Source organism: Cardiocondyla obscurior, linkage group LG18 (genome assembly GCF_019399895.1).
Source record: "Cardiocondyla obscurior isolate alpha-2009 linkage group LG18, Cobs3.1, whole genome shotgun sequence".
In the NCBI taxonomy this organism is placed as follows: Eukaryota; Metazoa; Arthropoda; class Insecta; order Hymenoptera; family Formicidae; genus Cardiocondyla; species Cardiocondyla obscurior.
In genome coordinates, this window is record NC_091881.1 from 152669 (window position 1) to 174927 (window position 22259).

General features: G+C 45.4%; 1 protein-coding gene across 3 annotated transcripts in view; it reads left to right on the forward strand.

The window, feature by feature from the left end:
* Cad87a (cadherin 87A) overlaps nucleotides 1-22259 on the forward strand; it is a 155651-nt gene that overhangs the window by 70370 nt on the left and 63022 nt on the right. For all 3 annotated transcript variants that reach the window (XM_070669099.1, XM_070669098.1, XM_070669100.1), the window contains one exon: nucleotides 7600-7655. In XM_070669099.1, the coding sequence (XP_070525200.1) occupies nucleotides 7600-7655 (56 nt within the window). The remainder of the gene's footprint in view (nucleotides 1-7599; nucleotides 7656-22259) is intronic.

A 22259-nucleotide genomic window follows, 5' to 3' on the forward strand; every position in this document is an offset into this window, starting at 1 on the left:
AAGGAGCTGAAATCCTTTGCGGAAACTGCGGGTGGAACGAGGAACGGTGCGCGTCGGACTGTTATTGACCTGTACTACTGATCCGTGCGGTGGGTCTGAATTCTATCTGCAGAAACGGTCGCGACGGGAATAATGCCGGCACTCAGGGCTCTTCCCCGGGCGTAGAAAGGAGCCGCAATTTTTACGGATACCGAATTGGTTGGCGGCGCTGGCTTTCTCGATTGTGATTCACGGGGCCGAGACGCGGCGCCGGAAATAGTCACTTCGTCAGGCTCGTCGGTGGATGGCCCCGGCGCTTCGTCGAGTGCGGGAACGTTCGCGGCGTGGCGGAGTACAACGCTCGGCCGGACGATTTCGTTCGATTATCCCGATAAAGTCGTTGATAAAGTCGTCGATAAAGCCGTTACCCCGTCGCGCCATCGGCCGCACGGGACGGCGAGCAGACTTTAAGCTGATTAATGCAGCGTCCGTTGGATAAGCGGCGCGATAAATCGATTCTAGCGAGTGTTAAATCGTTTGATAATTCCCTGCCCTACGGCGAGATAAGCGGAACAAGCCCCGAGAAGTGCTTAGGTGGAAAATAGAATCGGGAGGGGAAGGGTAAGGTGGAAACAGGAAATAGAAGCGGAGAATCTGGCATTCGGGTCCGTAGCTCTCGCTCGTGGCCCATACAAAACCGCGACGTGTCGAACCGCACCGCGCTCGGTCGGAAAATCGTTCTTAATATTTTATTTAGTGGTCGAAGAGAAAACCGGAAAATGCACCGGGGTTAATGGCGGCACGGTTCATTCCACGCAATTGGGCATAATCGTCTTCGCGAGCCGGCAGCCCCCAACTCGCCGAGTTCCGCTTCTCCTTTACCTACGAGCGATGCTGTTAAATATGCAGATACGTCTGGATATTCCGCGATGCGGCACATTATGCACCCGGCTCCCGCGCACCTCGGATATATTTACATAGGCGCAATCGCGCGATGTCTCGAAACGCAGAAGACATGCATTGTATCGCTTGGCACAGGCATAGCGTTTAAATAACAGTAATGACATTTCAAGTTGCGTAAATTTTTTAAACACGATACTGCAAATATATATCAGCGAGGGATGCTTCAAATTGTACCGGAGAAAGGGAAAAAAAATTTTGCATCGCGTAAGAAAATTCTGGCGAGAAGAGGCCGTCTTTCTCCCGGCGATAAATGGAAAAATAATGTCCCGAGAAAACGCGAGGTTTCAGAAAAGTTTCGAGTATTTCTTTCTTTCTCTCTCGCTGTAATTTAAGGCATGTTCTTATTGGCATTTAGTCGACATTTCCGTTCTCCGCGAGTGTCGAGAAGTCCTCCTCGTCGTAGACGTTCCTCCGTGAAGGAGGCTGCGGCGAAATTTCTGAGAGACTCGCGAGAGCGTGCGAAGCGTGTCAATGCAGAGGCGCGCGCGCGCACGTTATTCCGGCAGACGTTAATAATTTATGCAATCAACGCCAGGGCCTTTATTAAACATGTCCGTTTCACGGAGAGAGTTGCTAACAATACGGCGTCGCGAGCGCGCGACGCATACAACGACGGGAGGCCCGGGCGACGTCGCACCGAGGATAACTTAATTAAGAAGCGGCAAATTACAGAGTGCCCCGTCAACGAAAGGAATATATGAATTTCCGCGCGCCACCGTGTATTCTTAATTTAATCTGCCTGATGCAAGAGGGTCCGGAGACGTACGCGAGATGAAAGGATCTCGAGCGCCCGCAGAATCCCCGGCGCGAGAAAGACGGGGTGCCGGTTGTGTCCGGCGGGAAAGATGCGCTTTCAAGATGCTCGCCCGCGCGTTTTATAAATTACAAACATGCCGCAGCTGGAAAATATCGCGCACTGACCGGCACGTATCTTTTCATACGTGCTTTACCGCAAATTCAGCTAGCGGACTTTTGTATACGCGATAGAATATCGTTCTTTAAGACATTACGGAATGTCTTTAAAAAAAAAAAAATAAAAATATCTTGCGGATAACGTATTCGTCACAAATCTTTCCCGTTGTGACGGAAGACGTGATAATTAAAAAAACGAGGGAGGTAAGTTTAGTTCGCGTTCCTACGGTACGTATCAAAACCGGAGATTAAGCCGACGCCGACGAGCCGTTGCAACCGCGATATTGCGCGCGAGGCCGCGGAAAGAAACGCTTCGCGACGGAGACCGGATTACCTCGGGACTTTCGACGGAGTAGTTTCGGGAACCGCAATTTTACCGTCATCGTCGTCGTCGTCGCCGCAGATTCCGCGCTTCCCCCTTGAATAATGAAAGCTCGCGCGCTGCAGCATGGGGGCAGCCTCTAACACCGGCGCGTAATATGGCTCCCGGTGTACACAATCCACGTTGAACTTTATTAAAGCTGTCTGTTCCCGTGGCGAAGTAACTTAGGCGCCTCTGTTTGCCGCACGGAGCGGCATCGATAAGTAAACGGAGTGGTCCGCAGGCACTCTCCCGGCCGCCGTCGCCGCATAAGCATGACGATGACGGTGTTTAACATCGACTAATTGGCGCACACGCTCGTTTCCCGACCACGCGCGCTGCAACGCCAACGAGGGTATATCCCGCCTGTCAATTTGCGACGCGGTCAATAATATACAATGCATACAGTCTTTGATGTCGAGCGAAGTATGAAGAGCGGACGAAGAAAATGGCCCGAGGCGAGACTCGGTCGGGAAAAGGTCGTTACTCATTATCGCGGGGATTTTTGCACCCCACTGAACTCCTCGTTGACCGAACGTAACTCCGCCCTTTCGTCGAGATAATTTTTGGTAGTGATGTAAAAGAAACGCGAGCGCTGCAATTAATTTTTTTTCTTTTATTTTTACGGTTCTTTTCCCTCAAATTTATTGATTTTTTATTTACACGCGACTTTTACTGTCTTCCACCGAGGACCACCGTTTTGCGATCGACGGGCGGGTAAAAATTGATAACGCCATCGCGCACGGGTGAAGTTTGCGGATCAGGCTGCAATTATGACAGGGTATAATTCGCTAATGTCTCCCGATGGTATTAGAATGAGCCCTGCGTACGTACGGCGACAATATTAATGCAATTTGCGCCGCTCGGCTGGTCGCGATGTTAATAATCGATGCAATTAACTCGGCACATTATTAAACGTGCACGCTCGGAAGGAAAACTGGGTTATGGCGCGACATAACACACCGTTCTGCGGGCTGTTTACTGCACGCTGCTAACAAGCGGTCCCGCCGTAGCCGCGTAGCGTCTTCGTGCCGCTGACATATTTGCACTTTTGCGGACTAAAACGCATTCACCGCGTTATAATACACCTGACAATCGGGAGTCATTACGTCCCCGGCGCCCGCCGTTAATAAAATTATTCCCGTAATGACGTTCGGCATGTCAGGTATGATTAATTACACTTACTGAACGTTATTACTGCCGCGTAGTCTGCACTTATGTGGATAATGACAAGTGACATTTATTCATTCCCTCTTTTAATTTTAGTTATCCCCGGTCGCTGTTACGTAATACAGTGCTTGATTGTATTATTTATAGCGAACGCTTTGATAGACTCGCGCTTTAAATCAATAATTTATCGCGACATAAATGTGTAACGATTATAAAGACCGCTGCTTCGTGAAATCTAATAGAAAGTTAATGGAGGAGTGTTGATGCAAATTTATCACGTTTTCCTTATACTTCGTCGGATTCGCCGGAGGTCCGTGGTAGACGCAACGTGAGCGCAAGGCGTAAGTTATCTCATTAACTTCGTACTATCGAATTCCGGTCTGTCAGGGGTAATGCATCATCGGAACGTCGCGGTCGCGACGAAGCTGAGCTTGACGTGTTAACTTTAGTTCGAGCGCGAGCTTGCATAATTTCCGATCGGCTTCGGCAACAATTCTGACAGCTGTCTTATCTCTTCCACCTTACGCGAGATAATCGCGATTAATATATACGACTCGCAGCACCGACAGCCGGGGTGTTAATAATCGACGCGATTAATTCATGCTCTGTTAACTCGACTCGAAAAGAACGGAATCAAGTGGTCACCCTGCGATAATTAATAAAAATTGCGAAACCCTCGTGGTTCATATACATAGATCTCACGAGTTCTAAAACAGCGACAAATCCGAGTATCTTAAACGATACAGCTAATTAAAGTGAAAAAAAGAAAAAGAAAAAAAAATTATTTTCGCCGATTCTCGTCGAACTTTTGGATTTTCTTTTTCCTCGCGCGCGATCTATCTTGCTCCACGTTTCGAGAACGTTGACGAGGAACATCGTCATATTTCGAGCTGGTCCTGAGTGCCGACACGGCACCGCGGGGTGCACGTGGCAGATAATGGAAACGTCACTCTGGACGCCATAGTGTTATCTTCCGTGCAAATGTTATCTCTGCTAACTCCTATGCGACGGATAATGGCGCTCGGCGGCGATGACCAAACGAAACGGTTAAAACGATTAATACGAAAAACACGAGCCGAAAGTCGCCGGCGCGTTTCGCGGCGATCAGGCCACGATCGCTTGCGTCCTCACGTGTGCACGTCCTCGGCCACACGTGACGCTGCAAACCGCAAGTCGCGCGGGCCCGCTTTAATGGAATACCTATCTAACTTAATGCGACACTATCACGACGACGCTAAGATAGTCGTGTGAACGCTCAAATTAATTCCCGCGATTAGCGCGAGCAATACTCAAACCCGCCATTATCGTAATTGAAGGGGCAAGTGTCCGGAGGTGATATCAGCCGCATATGGCGGCGTGACATATATATTTCAATGCACTTGGTATTATATGGTTCTATACGTTGTAGACCGATTGTAATTATCGTTCCTTCTCTGGTATTATGACCCGGTTAAAGTGTCCCGTGAGATTAGTTTCAACGTTTGTAATAGAGGAAAAAGAATAAAGAACGAAAATTATTATTTTATACCGTTGCACTTTTTCATTTAATATTAAAGAAAAAAAAAAGAAAACAAATTATGAAAAATAAATCTCTTTTGAAAACACGCCGCGAGAAACGATTCATCATGCTTTATTCAAGGATAAAAAAGTGTTACATTATAAAAGGAAAAATCAACTTAATTTACGTGGCATTTAAATCGTTTCGAATAGAGATTCGTAAAACCAAGTGGTCAGTATAACCACCCGGCGCTCTGTAACAATGATTTATTATCCGACCTGCATTCGGTGTAAAACCATTTTTATTTATATAACAAGAGAGACAAAAATATTCGTGCGAAAACCCGTTTTATGTAACGTGTCTTTCATTGTTATGGAGACGAAACTAGTTTGTCGGGAATTCTGACGATTTTTTTTTTTTTTTTGTCAAACGTGCACGCGTATGACAATTGCATATTTATACTTGTCTTTTAAAATACCGCTGCAAAAAAAAAAAAAAGAAAAAAACAAGAACGCAGAGCGGATTTTAATTGTACGTAATGCGCACGTTGGGCTGCGTGGTTTTAAATAAGATTCTACATCCGCGCACACGTCTGTTCCGCTAACGACACCCGCGCTCTCTTAAAATGTGCCGCACGCGGCCAGTGCCCCTCGCATTTTTGCCCCTCTAAGCAGCGGCGCATCTAGCAGATTTCTGTAAAATTACGTCGTAACAACTTACCCGGGCAAGAACAAGCTTCTACTCTGCTCTTTTAAAAACAGCTTTAATTTTTTCTTTTTTTTTTGCCGCGCGAAACGGCGCTTTGTAAATTGAACCTTACGCCGGAACGGAACGCGGAAATTTTGCCTGAAAGCCGGAAGGATGGCTACTTATTTTTTTTTTTTTATATTATTTTTTTTCGTTCGAACAGAGATGCGAAGTCGATATTGCCAATTAGCCCGAGACTGTTCGCCGCCTGTATCGTGGACGATGCGCGTCGATTTCCCGACCCTATGTAACCGACATGGCGCAATATGTAACAGACGTGTACATACCAATGGTCAACCTGTCAGAGGTAACATCATTTGGTCTACCGTCCGATTGCCACACCGAAGGGAAATAATACGGTTTGATTGGTCGGCTCTAATGATATGTAAAGAGCATTTCGAAACAGCTGTTCGCGGTTGCGCCAAAGGACTTTGTTGCGAAAAAGATTCCGAGGGAGAACCCTCCCTCTCTCTTATTCTCTATTTATCTCGAAAACATCTTGTATAATATAATCTTGCTGAATGTTTTGAGAACTCAAGCAGCCAACTTTCAGCCGGTACTTATTTCTCGCTAAATATTCATTACTTTATTGTTCCGTTTTCAGTTGAATATTCATCACTTTGTTGTAGGTTCACATTTTCCAAAGCGAGCGAATAGAGTAGTTTAATAATCAAATACTATAAGCGAATGGTTTTAATATGAAACTTAAACCGTAATTCTCCGAGACTCGGCTGCGAGAAAAGGTGGACCTTGCGCTACGTTCCGCCGCTTTTATGACAGTCGTTGCTACTTCGCCGTTTTACGTTTTTCGACGTGTTAAATGTCGACGGTCTGATTGCGGTGAACGAATGCGAAAAGTCGACGGACGCGCAGCCACCGCCGACTGCACGCGTGCCGGCTCGTCGTGATAAATAACGTCCCGTGTCCCGTCGATCATTTTAACGACAAATTCAACCCTGAGATTATTCCACTGTCGTTTCGACCCAATTTGATTAAAGTTTCCAGCCAAATTTACAATCGTGTCCGCGTCGCTGCATAACTTTATTTAAGCACGGCAATTCCGCCGATGGGATAACCGAGTTTCGCCGGGTTGGAGCCGAGCACGCGGTTGGTATTTATAACTCGGGGGGAAAAATGGCGAGTGGCCCACGTTTTAAAAATACGTCACTTACGGGATGAAATTTAACGCTGACACGAATGCCGTACCTTGTCCCTATAATGTCAGCCGGGATTGTTGAGATTTTATTTTTAACCTGCAGTCGCAAATGATACCTGTTATTGGATAGCGCGGGCCGAGATATTCCAACGGAATATAATCCGCTTAATGCGGTTATCTATTCATCTATTCGTTGGTTGATTCGCTTATCGTATCACTCCTGAAACCATTAATACAGATACGCGTGGCGTTTGCGTATAGCAAATTGAAACGCGTTATTGTTATATTTTCTATTCCGTTCCAAGCGATCATTAATTGGATATTGATATAATATTAATTGGAGCATTTCCAAATAATTGCTAAAATTGCGTTATTTGCCCATCAAATGTTACATGTAGAAACACATTAGCGCAAGTCTTTTGTTTCTTTTTTTTTTTTTTTTTTATTTCTACAATTTGTTGGCTCAGTCGAAATTGTTTTCGCTTTTTCTTTACAGTAATTAACTTTGATTAAAAATGTAAAATATTTTTTAAACGCAAGTTGTGGAAATTGATGTAGCTTTAGAGAATTAACGCTCGACTCCATAACGTCGGCGAGCTGGCATTTTACGCGAGAAGCCCGTGCGAAAGCCACAAACGCGCAATTAATTAAGCGTACCGGCGCGCGCGTGGAGCATGACGCGAGATTAATCCGTCTAATCGCGAGTCTGATAGCCGCCGAGTCGAAGCCGAGCCGTTACCCTTCTCCCGATTCGTCTCTCGATTGGCCTGAGGGGCTCAATCAATAATCACCGCTCTCCTTCTCTGCTTGCAGGTTGCCCAGGAAGCGAGCGGTTCTGCTGGCGATTTGTCTTTTGGCCACTTGTACGGGTAAGTCTGTCATTCCTATGTAACATTGCGCATTTCATCTCGGCGAATTTATGCAGCTGCACGTTTCGCGCTCCTCCGCGATGTGCAGATCGCGTTACAAGAAACGGAGGGCGCGCTCTTCTCCTCTCGTCGCTGAAGAGAATTTTATTTGATTCCTCTTAGGCCGCTTCGGAGAGCCCGTCGACCGTCGGGAGCGCCGCGAGTCGCAGCATCCCCCTGTCGTTTCACTATCTCGCGCACGTTTCAATTCTGAAGGCAATGTGGAATGGTTTTTCGAGGCGCCGTATGATATTACGATGTTTGGAGAAGAAACATGTCCGACGGGAGCAGACTTATTTTTACGAATATTTTTTTTCTCCTTTTTTTTTTTTTTGCACCTCGAGACGTTCGCGTTCGGTTTAGATCGGAATAAAATTTATTAACGTTATAAAAAAAAGAAAGAAATTGGGGAAATGTCGTCCGAGCCTAGCATCATATTTATACGTGCTCGTGCGAGAAAAGTTATTTGTTACGTTCGGGATGCGTTATATTAAATCGCACTGGTGGAGCTGCACTCGAGCCAAGGGACGACTGTTTAAATATCTCGTTGTCGCGAACGAGACCGAAGTACCGGGTACCTTAGTGATACGAGACGGTATGAAAGGACGGTTAGGCAGCGTACGTGAACGGGAGGCGAGGGGCGCAAGAATGGAGGAAAGGCGTTTCCTTCTTCCGGCGGGGAACAGGAAGCTTCTAGCGAGCTGCTTCTCCGCTCTACCCTCGTTCTCCCCTTTCTCTCTCGCTCTCTCTCTTTTTCTCTCTGTCTCTCTTTTTCTCTCGTTTTCCATCTGCCCTCGTCTTTTTCCCCTTCTGCACCGCTCGTACAACTCGCCTCCCCTCATCTCCGTATCTCGGCGAAGTCGAGAAATGGTTTCTCTTGGAGAAAGCGGGCTTTTCCTTCTAACGTCTACGTCTCTTCATCTTCTTCTACTATCGTTTCTCTCTTTCTTCGAGTTACAAATATATATATATACACACCCACACATGTACATAGAACGACGTACAGTGACTAACGTTGATTGTGGGTAATGCAGCAAAGCATTATGTGCTTATTTCGTCAGGCTCGCGAGAAAGTTTGATGTTCTCGTGTTCGGCAATCATTTTCAGTTTGCTTGCTCAATTTTACATATCGAATTATATTTTATTACGCGTAACGCGCGCGTCTGCTTCTGTATTTTTACCGACTTCTTCGGTCTTAATTAAAGTCCGTCCGTATGTTAATTCGTTTAATCATTTCTGTTTAACGCGGTTCGTATTGCTCTCGCAGACGTCGGCTTAGTTTTCTCGAGGAAACGTTTAACCGTGTGACGCAAATGATTCCTATTCCTCCCTCACCTCTAGTTTCAAAGATACAATTCACTCGGCATTTGTACATTTATTCTTTACTCATTTACTTCTTCCGTCTCGTGTTCCTAGCTTGTAAAAATTTTCTCCGTCTTTCTACAATTTTTCCCTCCATTACCTTTCTCCCGTGATCTCTCCCTCTCTTTCCTTTTCGCACGTTCTCTCTCCTTACATTTGTTCCTTCCCTCTTTTCTTCCCTTCAGCAGAACTGCTCGTCGTAAATCTGTTGCCACCTACTTTCCTCCTGTCCCTCGTGTTTTACTCTCGGTTACGGCGACCAGATATTTATTATTCCCGCATATCACGCTTACATTTTTAAAGCATCGTTTTTCCTTTCTTATAAACCGCGCCGCCGTTCCCATGTCAGTTTTCGCGAGTCAGTAAGTCCGTCAGCGACGAGACTTTCGCGTTAGGGCTCGCGGGGGAGCGATAATTTATGTTAAACGCATTTGAGGGAAGAGACGGTCGAACGTGCCGCGGCGAGATATGTCGTTTTTAGAAGAACTATTGCCGGCGACGCATCATGGGTCTTTGTATACTTTCCGTCAAAAACGCTTCGTATCTAAACGTTTCGTTGATAGCGCACCGTTCGCAGTTTAAAAAATTTCGAGCGCTTGTTGGAACGCATTCGATAAACTCCGAGGAAAGCACTTCGCAAATACCGCCGGTATTATCGGGAAACAATAATATTCTAATTATTTCGGGAACAATGCAACACACATAGCATTGCATTTACGGGGGAAAAAAAAATCCTGACGAATTATTAAATTAATCAAATATTCATAAAAGGTAATAAAATTTTATCAACGTTTTATGTGAAGTATATGTGACGCACATATTAATTAATAAACGTAGAATTAATAATGTTCTATATTACGAAGATAGATTTTATTTTAAAACTCGATAAAAAAAAATGTCTAGTATTTTATTTTAGATAGTCAACTATTTCAATATTTTTATATCTTTTCGAATATATTTAATATTATATCAATCTTATTTAAAATCTCTATTATTCACGTTGTCTCTTCGAGACGAGCGTTGAGAACGATTTTTTTTTATCATCGATTATTGCGTTATTTTTCATTGATTTTTGTAGATATCGAGAAATTTATTAGCCTCTTTCTTCCGCGCGCTTGAGACGGTGAAGATAAAGCTCTCCAGAGCTCGGCTGGAAATTCCCTCGCACGACCCTCTTCTCAGGGTGTTCCGCACTTTCCGCATCATCGCTCAAGAAGATCATTGACTACTGGGGCGAGAGTCGCGAGTGGAGGTACTTCGGAATTCGAGCGGTCGGTCGGTCGGTTCTGTCGAAGGGTTGGTTGGCACGATTGATCACTCGGCGGGTAACGTTTGAGCAGTTACAAATACACGTGATCAATCGTGTCCTAATGGCGCGCCCGAGTGCATCGCGTGCAACGGCAACGGGAGTATCCGGGCGGACAGTAGCCCGCCTGCACGGCAAACCTCACGCGCCGAAAGTATTTGCCCGAGTGCATTAATCATTCAGCGCGTCTGCTCCGATGTACTTCGCGAAAGAAACGACTCGGCGCGCGTTCGATCGAGCCTCGATCATTTTCGGACGTTTCTCTTTCTTTCGGCGAATCGCCGTTGAATTTCCGCGGGCCTCCTCGTTCTCGATCGCCGCATGATAAATGGGAATTAATTTTATGTAGCTTCACTTTTCCGATTCATCAAAGAGGAGGAAGGGGGAAGACGGACGACAGTATATTGACGATGAATACGGGACTTACGCGGGATCTATTTTGAGCCGGTTATGGAATTTACGTTTTCGATAAATTGCAAGAAAATTTCAGAGAGTATAATTCAGGATTGAATGCGTATTAAATTTGAAGACACGTCGGACGGGAGAAGAGTGATAATACGCGACGTTATTTCATTGTTCCGATTCGGATTAATAAAATCGCGAAAATCGAAGGGGAAAGCTGAGAGAGCCGCGAGCCAAAGGGATGTAAAAGCGCATTGAAAAAGCATGTCAGCGATTCCGTCATTCGCCATCGAGAGGGTCGGGTTCGTCGGCGATGCGGCGACAAATGCATTCATCCGGCCGCGCCTTGTGCATTCAAACGCGACAATGCGCTCGCTAGTTACGTGGCTTTACTCGTTAGCACGTTCGAAGACAAACCCCTTTCTCCCTTTCATCCCCTTTAACCATCGTTCTCTGTGTCACCGTCGTTGTCCGTTATTTCCGAGCGCGTCCGCGACTCGTTCGCGGTCGAACCGTTAAATACGGCTCCGACGAGGCGATGCAATGAGTTTCCGATAACGCCGGATGCGACGGAGCGTATTACCGGATAGAGTGCGTCCCGCGTTCAATAATACGCGGCATTCGTCTCCGCTCGATCGCACGCTCGATCCTCCACCTCAATCACACGTCTCGTCTGTTCTCACTTTTTCCCTCCGGACCTTTCCCCGCGCTTGTTTTTCCCGCCCGTCTTCTCGCTCGCGTAACGCATTACGGTAATTTCATTTATAAATTTGTAATTAAAAATCTTGGACGTTTTCGAAGTTCAAAAAGTCCGCTTCGTCGCAAGAATATATTTGAAATACCTAATTTTATTACGTAAAATGTTATCGAGGGTTATTTAAATTCCTGAATTGTATCTCTTAAGAAATGGAGATTTAATTTTTTGTTTTTTTTTTAAATTATTTTTTTAAATTAAAGATTATTAAATTTTCAAGTTCTTTCGCTATTTCATTATGAATTGATGTCTCGCGTGTGGTGAAATTCAAGCGGGGTCTTCGGGGCATTGGCCTCTCTTATCCCTAAGCAGCCACAAATTGTCAGTGGTTCGACTCAGTATATGGTCCGCCGGTTAGTAAACGAGCGGGAGAGGCTGTATTCCTATGCGCGCGGTGGAAATTTCGCTAACGAGGAAGGCAAGTCCTTTGATTGGCGCGAAACTCTTGGAAGGCTTCCATGTTTGTTAATACGAAATACGTACACACATTGCGTGCACGGTTACTGTTAAAGCGGCTTCTCGGAGGTACCGAGGAGCACGTTACCGCTCGCGACGGCGAAAAGTTGGAGTCATTAATGGTCGGCTTAACGTATAGTCTCGCAATTTCATTTATCGTACGCTCGACGTTTTCCCACATTAGTAATTATGTCGTGGTGCAGAATAAAGTTTCCTCGTATTCACTCGTGGGATACCGTCTATCGGGATCGTTCGTTCTCGAACACGAAACAACAGAATTCGCTGCCGGGGAAAATCTATCCGCGCAAAAATAATTCATAGCGGGGACCCCCAATCGATAATTGTGTTGTCTCGATTAAGAGCTAAACACTTTATCCGCCGCTTATCGCGGGTAGTTATCGAAGAATCGCATAAAGCGGCGCACGCGATTCGCGGTAAATGCGCGCCATACAATTCTGGAGGTAATCCATCATATTTGGGAGGTGTATGTATCCGGCCGTACCGTTTTCCCCGGGCATTAAGCCTCGGTAATCCCCGGCTCGTTATCCCCCCCTCCTCTTCTCCGCGCTATTAGTTTTCTCTGACGTTTCTCTTTGTTAAAAGAAAAACCCGGGGTAAGCCGGCCGGGGGAGTCGCCGCATTACTTTTAAACAAAAATGAAGCGGACTCCACCGGCGGGCGGATATCCGCGTCTCAGTAAGAAGGTCGCCGCTTAAAAATGGCCGGGACTTGCGCAAGCTGATGCAGGATGAATGCGAGATACATGGCGTTATTTAAGAGATCCGTATCTCTCTCCCTTTCTCCGTCTCGGTGAGCTCGCGCTGCACGTCGCGCATCCCTGATTCTCCCGAGTCGCGGTCCGGAATGTAGTTCGTGACGGCGCTCTTACCTTCCGCAAAAATTGCACGTTTAACGCCAAAAACACGGCGATTTGTCTGGCGAACGCGGGCGGGGGTCTTCCACCTCGGTTGAGGCACGGTTAAAGCGCGTTTCTATCGACGCGAAGTTTATCCTCGGTATATTTACCGTGCCGAACTTCATCTTCGCCGGTTCTGAACGCGCCATTGCCCGCGCGTAACGCAAAACCGGAGTCCCGGGCGCATTCTAATTCCGTTTCTGTATTCTGGATGAGGGATGACGGATCCTAACTCCATCATCATTATTCTACATCCATGCGGATATACGCGTACTTATTTTGTTGCGAAATTCCAAGACAGCCGGCTCCGCAGTTCCATCAGACGAGCGCGACGTAATTCCCGTCTCTCGCGTAACGCGAGTTGCGTTCTTCGCGCGCGGCTCTGATCGATGCGACCAGACGCTCGCGTTTCGGAGAGGTATCGCGCGATACGACGGCGAGACGGACGACGCGGATTTACGAAGGATCGCATGATATAAAGGCTAGATAGGAAAAAGAGAACGGGCGGAAAAAGGCGGCGGAGAGGCGCGCCGTGTATCATGATTACCGTGGTGGCGGCGCTGGAAACTTTTGTCACAGTCGCTCCAATTTCGAGACATTAACAATCCTCGCTTTTTTTTCAACGGACCGCGGCGAGAGCGGGAGATTTTACGGTTAGCCCCCTCGCTTCGGGACACGAAAGCGCGGGGATTCCTCCTTTGGTGGAGGATGGACAAACGGTTGTTTATCCAACGCGGTCGGAAGTTAATCCGCGACGCGGCCGCACTTCATTTCCTTTCTGCGCGCACCGGGGAGCGCCGCCGGGCTTTAAAAAGGGTCTGGAAAACGTAAACACGCGCGAGTAAGTGTAAAGTTACTGCCTTCATTTTTGGGCTTTATTAAAAGACTGCATCCTCGCGTTGCCGCGCCAACCTGCGCTTCGCCGAGACAAGCTTCTGTGTTTCGCTGAAGGATTTTTACAGTCGTATATCGGAACGAAATTGGGAGGATATTGGGGAGCTCGCGGCAACCAATTTCAGCAACAATCCCACCCCTTTCCGAGATAGCACGGGTATTACTGTTGCAAATCGAAAGCTACGCCCGTCCATTTTTCTGACGAATGCGTTATTTTTTATATACATCGAAAATGTTATCACCCTCGAATGTACACTCCCCCGTTATTTGCGTATTTATTTTATTGCATTTGCACAGTTTAATTTTGATCGCAAATTAAATTTTCGTTTGTTTTAACAACCCTGCTCGATCGATCCCCGTCGATGAATTCCCAAGTGCGAAAGCCGGATGCGCGTTACTCGAATCTTGCCGTTTTCGCGAAACCTTGACTCAAGTGCGTGCGACGCCCGTGTTAGACGTTAAGTTGGGGAAATGTTCCTCGCGTTCGCGAAGCGGGGCTGTTTCGTGGCTCACGCCTTGCGTCAATGAGAAAAGCACACGTTTGTCTCTTCGCTCGCGGAACCGCCGGGGCTGCATTTTGCCGTCGCGAATTAACGCGTCTGGCGCGCCATAATCAACGAACGTGGTCGCCGTAGTTCGCGTCGCGACTCTAGAATAAATTACTCGCTTCTCACGGGGAGCTCCCGACTTCAAAGCGCCTTCGCGGTCATTTAATTTGTGCTGCTAAGCCGAGACGGCGCGGAAAAAGGAGAGTACGAATTACCGGAACAGCTTTCTCTCTTTCTCTCTCTCTCTCGTTCCTTCTCTATTTTCCTCTCCTAACCCCTTGTCCGTCTGCCTTATCCCAACGCCGTGATAACGTGTGCATACGGGATACCAGCCAAAGACAGGGTAATTATCTACCGTAGAGCCGTGGCCTTTATCTCGCGCGCTGCAGACGTGCGTTCGCGACGCCGTCGCCGTCGTCGCGACGTACCACGTCTCTCGTCACGTCGCCCGGTTAATCGCCCCGGTACATAATTCGTACCTCCTTTGGCCCTTTGTTCCACGGATGACGATCGTATCGTTTCACGTCCCGAGCTCACAACGAACACCTAACTTCTCTGTTTTTCGAGCAAATATTATTAACAGCAACTCTGAATATTACCGCAGAACCGTACATTCATAATTGTATCGTCAATATTTATTAAGGAAAACAAATTTCAGCGATATGTCTGCATTATTAAAAAAAAAAAAAGGAAAAAAAAAACGTTTTATTCAAATACATTTTGGCTGCGTAAATTTGCGTACCCGGCGAAAAGCTAGCGCATAATATAATGAAACATCTCCCGTCTCTCCGTCCGTAGCCTCTAATTCTCTCTGTGCCGAGTGTTTTGGCCTGGCTGGACCACAGTCGAGGGCGGTCAGTCGGGTGGCCCGGTCGACCGGGTCCAGTCAGTCCGAGTGACCATTGAAAGCACCGTTGAAAAGAGCCAATATTCCGCTCGGGCGCCCTATGCAGACTTCGATTCATCGGGGAATTCAATTAGCGCCAGTTGCCGGAAACCTCAAGTAATTTGCGCGCACGGCCGGCATCCTCTCTCACCCTCTCGACGCGACACGATTCCCGGCCTCCGTCTCTGTTCCGCGAACGGCAAAGCGGTGCCCTACGTCGCCCGCATTGAAGCCTCGACCACCGCGCTCTCGCGCCTGGGAAACCGAGGCGACCATTGTAATACGTGCCTGCCAGAGACGTATCGTGGGATATTCGTCGGTTACGGGGGAGAAGGAGGAAGACTTGGGCGAATCAACCGACGCTACCATCAATCAAGATCGCAGCAACCCGTGGCCGCGTCCGCGGCAGATTATACCGCGGGGAAAGGGGAATGGGGTCTGTAAGATCGAACAATGTTTCCGGGCCAACGAAAAGTATCAGTTTTTCATCGTCCACGTCGTTTCCACGCGTCCGACTTTGTAGAATGATCGTTGACAGCCGGCGAACCGCACGGGGGTGACCGACGTAATTTTCAGGTTGTACCTGACTTTTATTCGCTCAGGTAAAAGTCGAATTATTTAACGTAGTCGTTCTCACGGAATTGTCAAGCGATTCGTAAACTTTCGGGAAATATCCGCGAACGGCGGAATTTCGAAATGACTCTTTTCCTCCGGCTCGATATATAGGAGCAAAGTTAGGAATTAATCGCGTAATGTTAAAGGACCTCCCGATTCGAAGTAGCGCCACGAAGTCGGGAATGAGAGGCTCTCGTGCTTGCGACGAAATCCGATTTTACCGAAAGCGACTTGATAATTGGTGCTCGCGTACAATTGAAAACGCATGACGGTGCGCTCCAGAATGCGAACGTAATTAGTGCACCCAGTTGAACGTAATTGTTTACCGCCAATATAGCACTCTGTGTGTATGCGAGTTTAAAACGTCTACATGCAAACGTCGGACAGAGGTGCAATCAAATATATAATGAATAATGTCAGGATTTGTATTCATATTTCAAGAAATAATATAAGCTTTAAGTAATTTAATTTTTAAAAGTGCATTTAAATCTCCTTAAAGCACACTCGAAATTATTTATTAATAAACCGAACAATGCGATGGAGAAATATGCCACTTAAAATTATTTAAATATTTCAAAAACAGTTCTAAATGTCGCGCGATTGATTGATAAAAAATTACGTAAAAAAAATTGTCGCTAATTGTTTTTTATTTTTTTATTTTTTATAAAAGATATATACAATTTACATGCACGATCAATTTAATAAGATTCGAGGATTATTTCCACGATTACCAGTCTACACAAAATTTCAAGTATTTATAGCGCGTTTTTATGAATCGCGAATATAACTAGTTCTCAGCTTCAATAGAGGCTTGATTGTCCCAAGCACCTCTCGCGAGCGAAGTACACCGTAAGTATAATACACCGAATAAAACAGCAATTTTTTTTTTCTCTCCCTCCCTGAATATTGCACGCAATTTCAATGCAACGACACTCGGCTATTGAATTGATTCGGATTCATGAGTACATATTGAGCCTGATTCCATCCCTAACGTGAGGATCCAATTGACGACGCGATTACGCGCGCGTGTATGCGCGGGTGCATGTGCACGCGCGTTTCACCCGCACGCACGTCAGTGTGCTTCGGGCGTGTCAGAAGCCAATGCACTATCGATCCCGAGATCGTTGGTGTAGTTAGAATATTATCTCTATTGTCGAACTTGAAATCAAGCCTGCTATTGCGATATCTGCCGCAGTTGGCCTTCAAAATTATAATTATAATTATAATTAGGTATGCAAAGAATTGATATCTATTTAGAAGAATAAGTTGAAGTATTATTTTCAAATATCAGGCTTGATCCGCAGCAAATTGTAAATGACGGGATTAAATTCTGGGCATAATTTGTCGGGGAAATTCCAATATCCGAGCGACATAAGTTTCTATTCATCGGCGGGAGAGATACGACAGACGAGGGTCAGCTGAACGGGGGTGGCGGGTAAGGGAATGAATCTACATGCTGCGCATTCTTGCGCGCAATTGTTATTAGATCGTCGCGCTGTGCCAACGCGCGCGATGTCAAATGGTCTGAGCTATTTGTTTGGCAAGTGTATTTATTACCTGGCACGCGAAACCCTTTTCTTCCGAGGGGAAAAAAGGCTTTTTCGGGCGGAGGAGCGAAACCGGCCAGAAGATTACATTCGCCTCTCGAGAAAACGTAATATAGAAAGGAATTTAATAATGTCGGCGATTCGCGCGCACGTCGCCGCGCCCTTTCCGACCGTATGTGGGCAGAGGCACTTTTATTCATCATCGCGCCGAAAACGCGCACGGGAAAAAGATTTTCCGACAGGTGCGGAAAACAGTCGTCGCGTCGCGTCAAAAGGGAAACGTTGTAGCTCGAGTAACGGCGGCTACGCGTCGGACGTCGAGAGATAATTTTCCCCGGGGTTTTAGTTTCGGGAACATTTCACCCTCGAGTTGCAGGGTCGTTTGTTGCGGCTGGGTAAAAAAAAAAAAAAAAAAGGGGGGGAAAAAAATAGAGAACATATGCGAAACAGTGGTCGGAAGAAATCTGCGCGAAAATGCATTTATCATGAAGAATTGAATGTCATTTCCGTTCGAAAAATTAGTTTAAAAAATTAAATCGTAAAAGTGGATCCAGTTCACTATGCTTTACTGCGAGATATTTATTTATCTTTGATGTGAATTTTTAATCAGAATTGAAATTATCATAATTTGACGATATTGACGGTGATATGTGCGGTAACTCGAAATACAATTTCCTGTCTACATATTAATCGACCAATATATTTCTGCAACGGAGATTAGAGATAGTTGTTACAGTGTTCATTGTTTCGAACTATACCTGTTCTATTTGCCCCCCCTCAAAAAAAAAAAAAAAAAAAAAAAAAATAGAAACAATTCAATGGTGTTTGTATTTGCGTAACACTCGCACACGTGAGTTTGTTTTTAACAACGAATGAGAAGTGCGCCGCAATTTTTGCACTTGGTTTTTTAGACAAATGTAAAGCTATCAATTTCTGGCGTGGGCCGCATAGAGAGGGCTTCGCAATGACGTTTGTAAAAATTATTTGATCCGTGTAACCCATTACAACTGTTAGAAAAAACTACGAGATTGATAAAATGCACAGTACTTCCATTGCATTCGTTGTTCGTTGCGGGGAAAGCTAAACAAAAATGTTGAACTGCTACCGTATCGGGTTTCTTTTCAGAATATATTTTTGCGCTTTAATTATTTTTGCCAGCTTAAAATATTTGGCTAAGAAAATCTTCATCTTATAGTTACAAATTTTATTGTATATAAATGTAAAGTAAAAGTAACGTTAAAAATGGTATTTTTCAATAGATTTAAAGGAAAGATACCTGTATAATCTTAAATAAACTTAATAAATAATAAAGGTTAATGATAAGATAAAATCGATCCTTCGTGTTAAAATTTTCATCGCTCTTTATATTTGCCTTTCTCATCTTTCTTGATAATTAGTTCGCTTTTATTGAGTTACTTAAAGATATTCGAGTACGGTTTCGTATTAAAACGTTTAATTTTTCTCCCGTTTGATAATAAGTTTCGTCCATCTGCACCGTGACGGGCTTCTTGCGAGTTATTTCCGTATATTCCGATCCGCACGACTTCTATCTCTCAATTTAAATTTAAACTTCAACTTTTTCCTTTTTTCTTTCTCAAAGTTGTATCGGTTTCCCCCCCATCTTCGTAAGAAGACGTATCAGCGGGGATTGCTCGTCAAGAAAAAAAAAAAAAGGAAGGATTTTCTGTAGCTTTCGCAAAAAGAAATCATGGTTTTAAATTACCATAACTTAAATAATATTTAAATACATACCAGTGATTATATAATTGACACTCCTTTTCAATTTTGCCAAAGCTTTATAATTATATAACTATATAATTTATTACTGGCAAAAAAAATTAAATATAATTAAAATATATTTTTATAAATATTTAACAAGGTACCATTCGAAATTATAACCGATTTTTTTTTTTTTTTTTTTTTTTTTCTAGTTTATGTATATTATTTCTTTTACATCATTAAATTGCATGCAGGAACAAAAATAGCAATAATAATTTGTACGTTTTTGTTGAATTTGTGCTGAATACACCGGGCACGAGGAAAATATTCAAAGAGAAATCACATTTTGAATAAATATTCATTAATAAACAAATATAGTTTAATTTTAAATCCCACTTGGATGTATCACGTTTTACCTACATGATTACTCTGGGATAGCTGGCCGGGATTCGCTAAATCCCTCTCCCCCCCCTCTCACGCCAGCATTATTTGCTTGCATTTTGTTGCTCATTTAGTTACATCTATAATAAATGTATGCATATTTAATGATGTAACAAATCATTTAAAATTTCAATTATTACAATTCCATCATTTATTCGGATTATATAAATATTACCTCGCGTATGAAAATGCAAAATAAGGACCGTGTTTAATGTATTCAAGAAAATTTAAAATACTACTTTTTAATTTACACGATTTTGTAATATTATAATCGCGACTGTAACGCGAATCAACTGAATAGAAACGCGTGAAATAAAAATTAAAGGCCGACTTAACCGCGGCAAGCGACGTTACGCTCCAAAGTCGAGCGTGACTCCCGCCGTCGTTCGAAGGGAACTTACTTCGCCGGTGATTTATCATCGTTGTTCGGTCGTTTTGCATGGTTTCGGACATCTCTCGACGAAACCGCCGTCTGTTCATTTCGGATTCTATCGGGGAAGGAATAAACTGTAAAGCATCGCGGGATGAGAGAGATCGGATGCTGGCGGTGCGCGAGGATATGCACGTGCAAGGCGGAGGCGAAAGGGGGCGAAAGATTAGAGAGAGACGCTTACCCTTCGTGTACGTCCGACACGGAAGATTTGGCGAACGGTGTTAGGAAAATCCTCTTTGCGATAAGAGCATTTTCGTAGCTTTCTCATACAAGAGCAGCGGCAGCCGGCGCCGAGAGAGGAAACAATCGAACCTAAATCGCGCGCCTTTCATCGACCGTGTCTCGCTCGTGGAGATGCAATTTTTATTCCCGCGAAAACCCAGGGGCTGTTTTTCCCCCCCTCGGCCGTACCATTTTCTCTTTAATATATGAACGTAATTCGGATTCGTTTAATCCCGCCCTTGGATAACATCGGATAACATAATCGCCGCGCGGTACGTTTCGCGCGGTCGCGTTACGCATAATTGCGACGTGTATTTTTCGAGAGCGGACTGTTGCGGGCTTGTAGATCGCAAGTTACGTGGCCGGATAGAGTCGTTATCGCTTTGCAGCACGAGGTCGGGTCGGATAAAAGTAAAACGTGCGGTAAGAGAGTTAAACGGAATTCCGGGGGAGTCGCCGTTCGCCCATCCGTGTAACATCCTTATTAAGGATGCCTGCGGCTTCCGCGGTGTCCGATCGGGTGACTCTCGACGTTCGAGGAGCGGTCCTTAATTGCCGGCAGCGAACTTTCGGGGTTTCAACCTCATCCATCCCGCCTCTCGGCCACGCTGCTTTCTCCCTCTAAAGGGCTCGGCGCGACGAAAGTGCTGAGAGCATCGAATTTCCGGTATAACTCCGGCGCTCGGGGATCGAACGCCACTTCATCTTCGTCCACGCGCGCGGATGAGCCGGGAAGAAGGGAGGGGGGCACCGTTGACGGCGTTGAAAAATATCGAAAAACTGCTGGACTCGCTCCTTAGTGGCGTATACAATGAAAAAGTGTCGAGCGACCATCTGACGCCAAAAATCTTGTAACAACGACGGCGCCGGGAACTTTCACGGAAAACGCCGCGCGATCTCGCCGTTATATCATCGTCGCCAAAATCTCAGATAAATATCAGCCACGCGTTAATAAAAACCTATACTTTCTTTCTTTTCTTTTTTTTTTTCTAAGAATTAAAATTGTGTAAAAATTTATGAGAAACTACAAATTAAAGGGACGTTGTTCCAATTAACGAGACAATTTTTATTTCCTAAAGTCACTCTCCCCCTTCTTCGTTATTCGCGACTTTTCTTTTTCGCGGGTGATCCGCGATTACGACTTTCTCCCCTTCCGGTCGGAAAGCGCGTCGTCGTTGCTCCGACACGAAACTCAGGCAATCAGTGGCACTTCTCTGTCCTCCGGATGGGAGGGGTAAGGGGGTAGAGAGCGGTTCAATGCATAATCTCTTGCTCCACTTCGCGAGAATGGGATCCCGACGACGCGCGTTCCCGAAAGGAGGATCGTCGAGACGCGGACGATCTGGAAATTCGGTTACGGGCCTCGTTACCCTCGTCTCCCGCACCCACGTCCCCCATTCTACGGGCTGTCGACGCTCGCCGAGGGTTCGAAAGCCCCTTTCGCACGGGGGTGAGTTTCTCAACTCGTTTTCACGAGCCGTTTGTGCCAGACATTCGCGATACCTGCGATCGTGCTCATCCCCCTTTTCGATTCTACCACCTCTGTCCTTCCGGTTGCGGTGCGATGGTTCGCAGATTTTCAATTCGCCGAAACAGGGACGTTTAAATTTAAACGGGGTTACTGGTATCTTTCCTCTTCCGGTATCAAGTGTGAATAGATTGAATCTGCATATCTGAATAATTTCGATATCGCGCATCATACAATGGAACCGCTCTTGTAGTTTTTCTCCTTCGCGAGGAACGATACTACCGAGTTCTGGTCAGGTGCACACCGCAAAGATACACTCGAAGTATTGAGAATCTATTTTATTCCGTATCTATTTCGCGAGTGCATGGCTGAGCTATATTTCATACGCTTTGTTGACTTTTTACTATTAAAAATTTTTTTTTTTTATATATTTATTTTTAAGCATATTCTTTTGTACGTAAAATTGGATATAGCGAGGTACGAAGATGTCACGCGAGTAACGCACCTAATTCTTTACCTACGCTTGTTGGAAATTCACGTTACCGCTGCGGCAAAGTTACTCCGTGGCAAACGATGAATGTTAATCTTATGTTAAT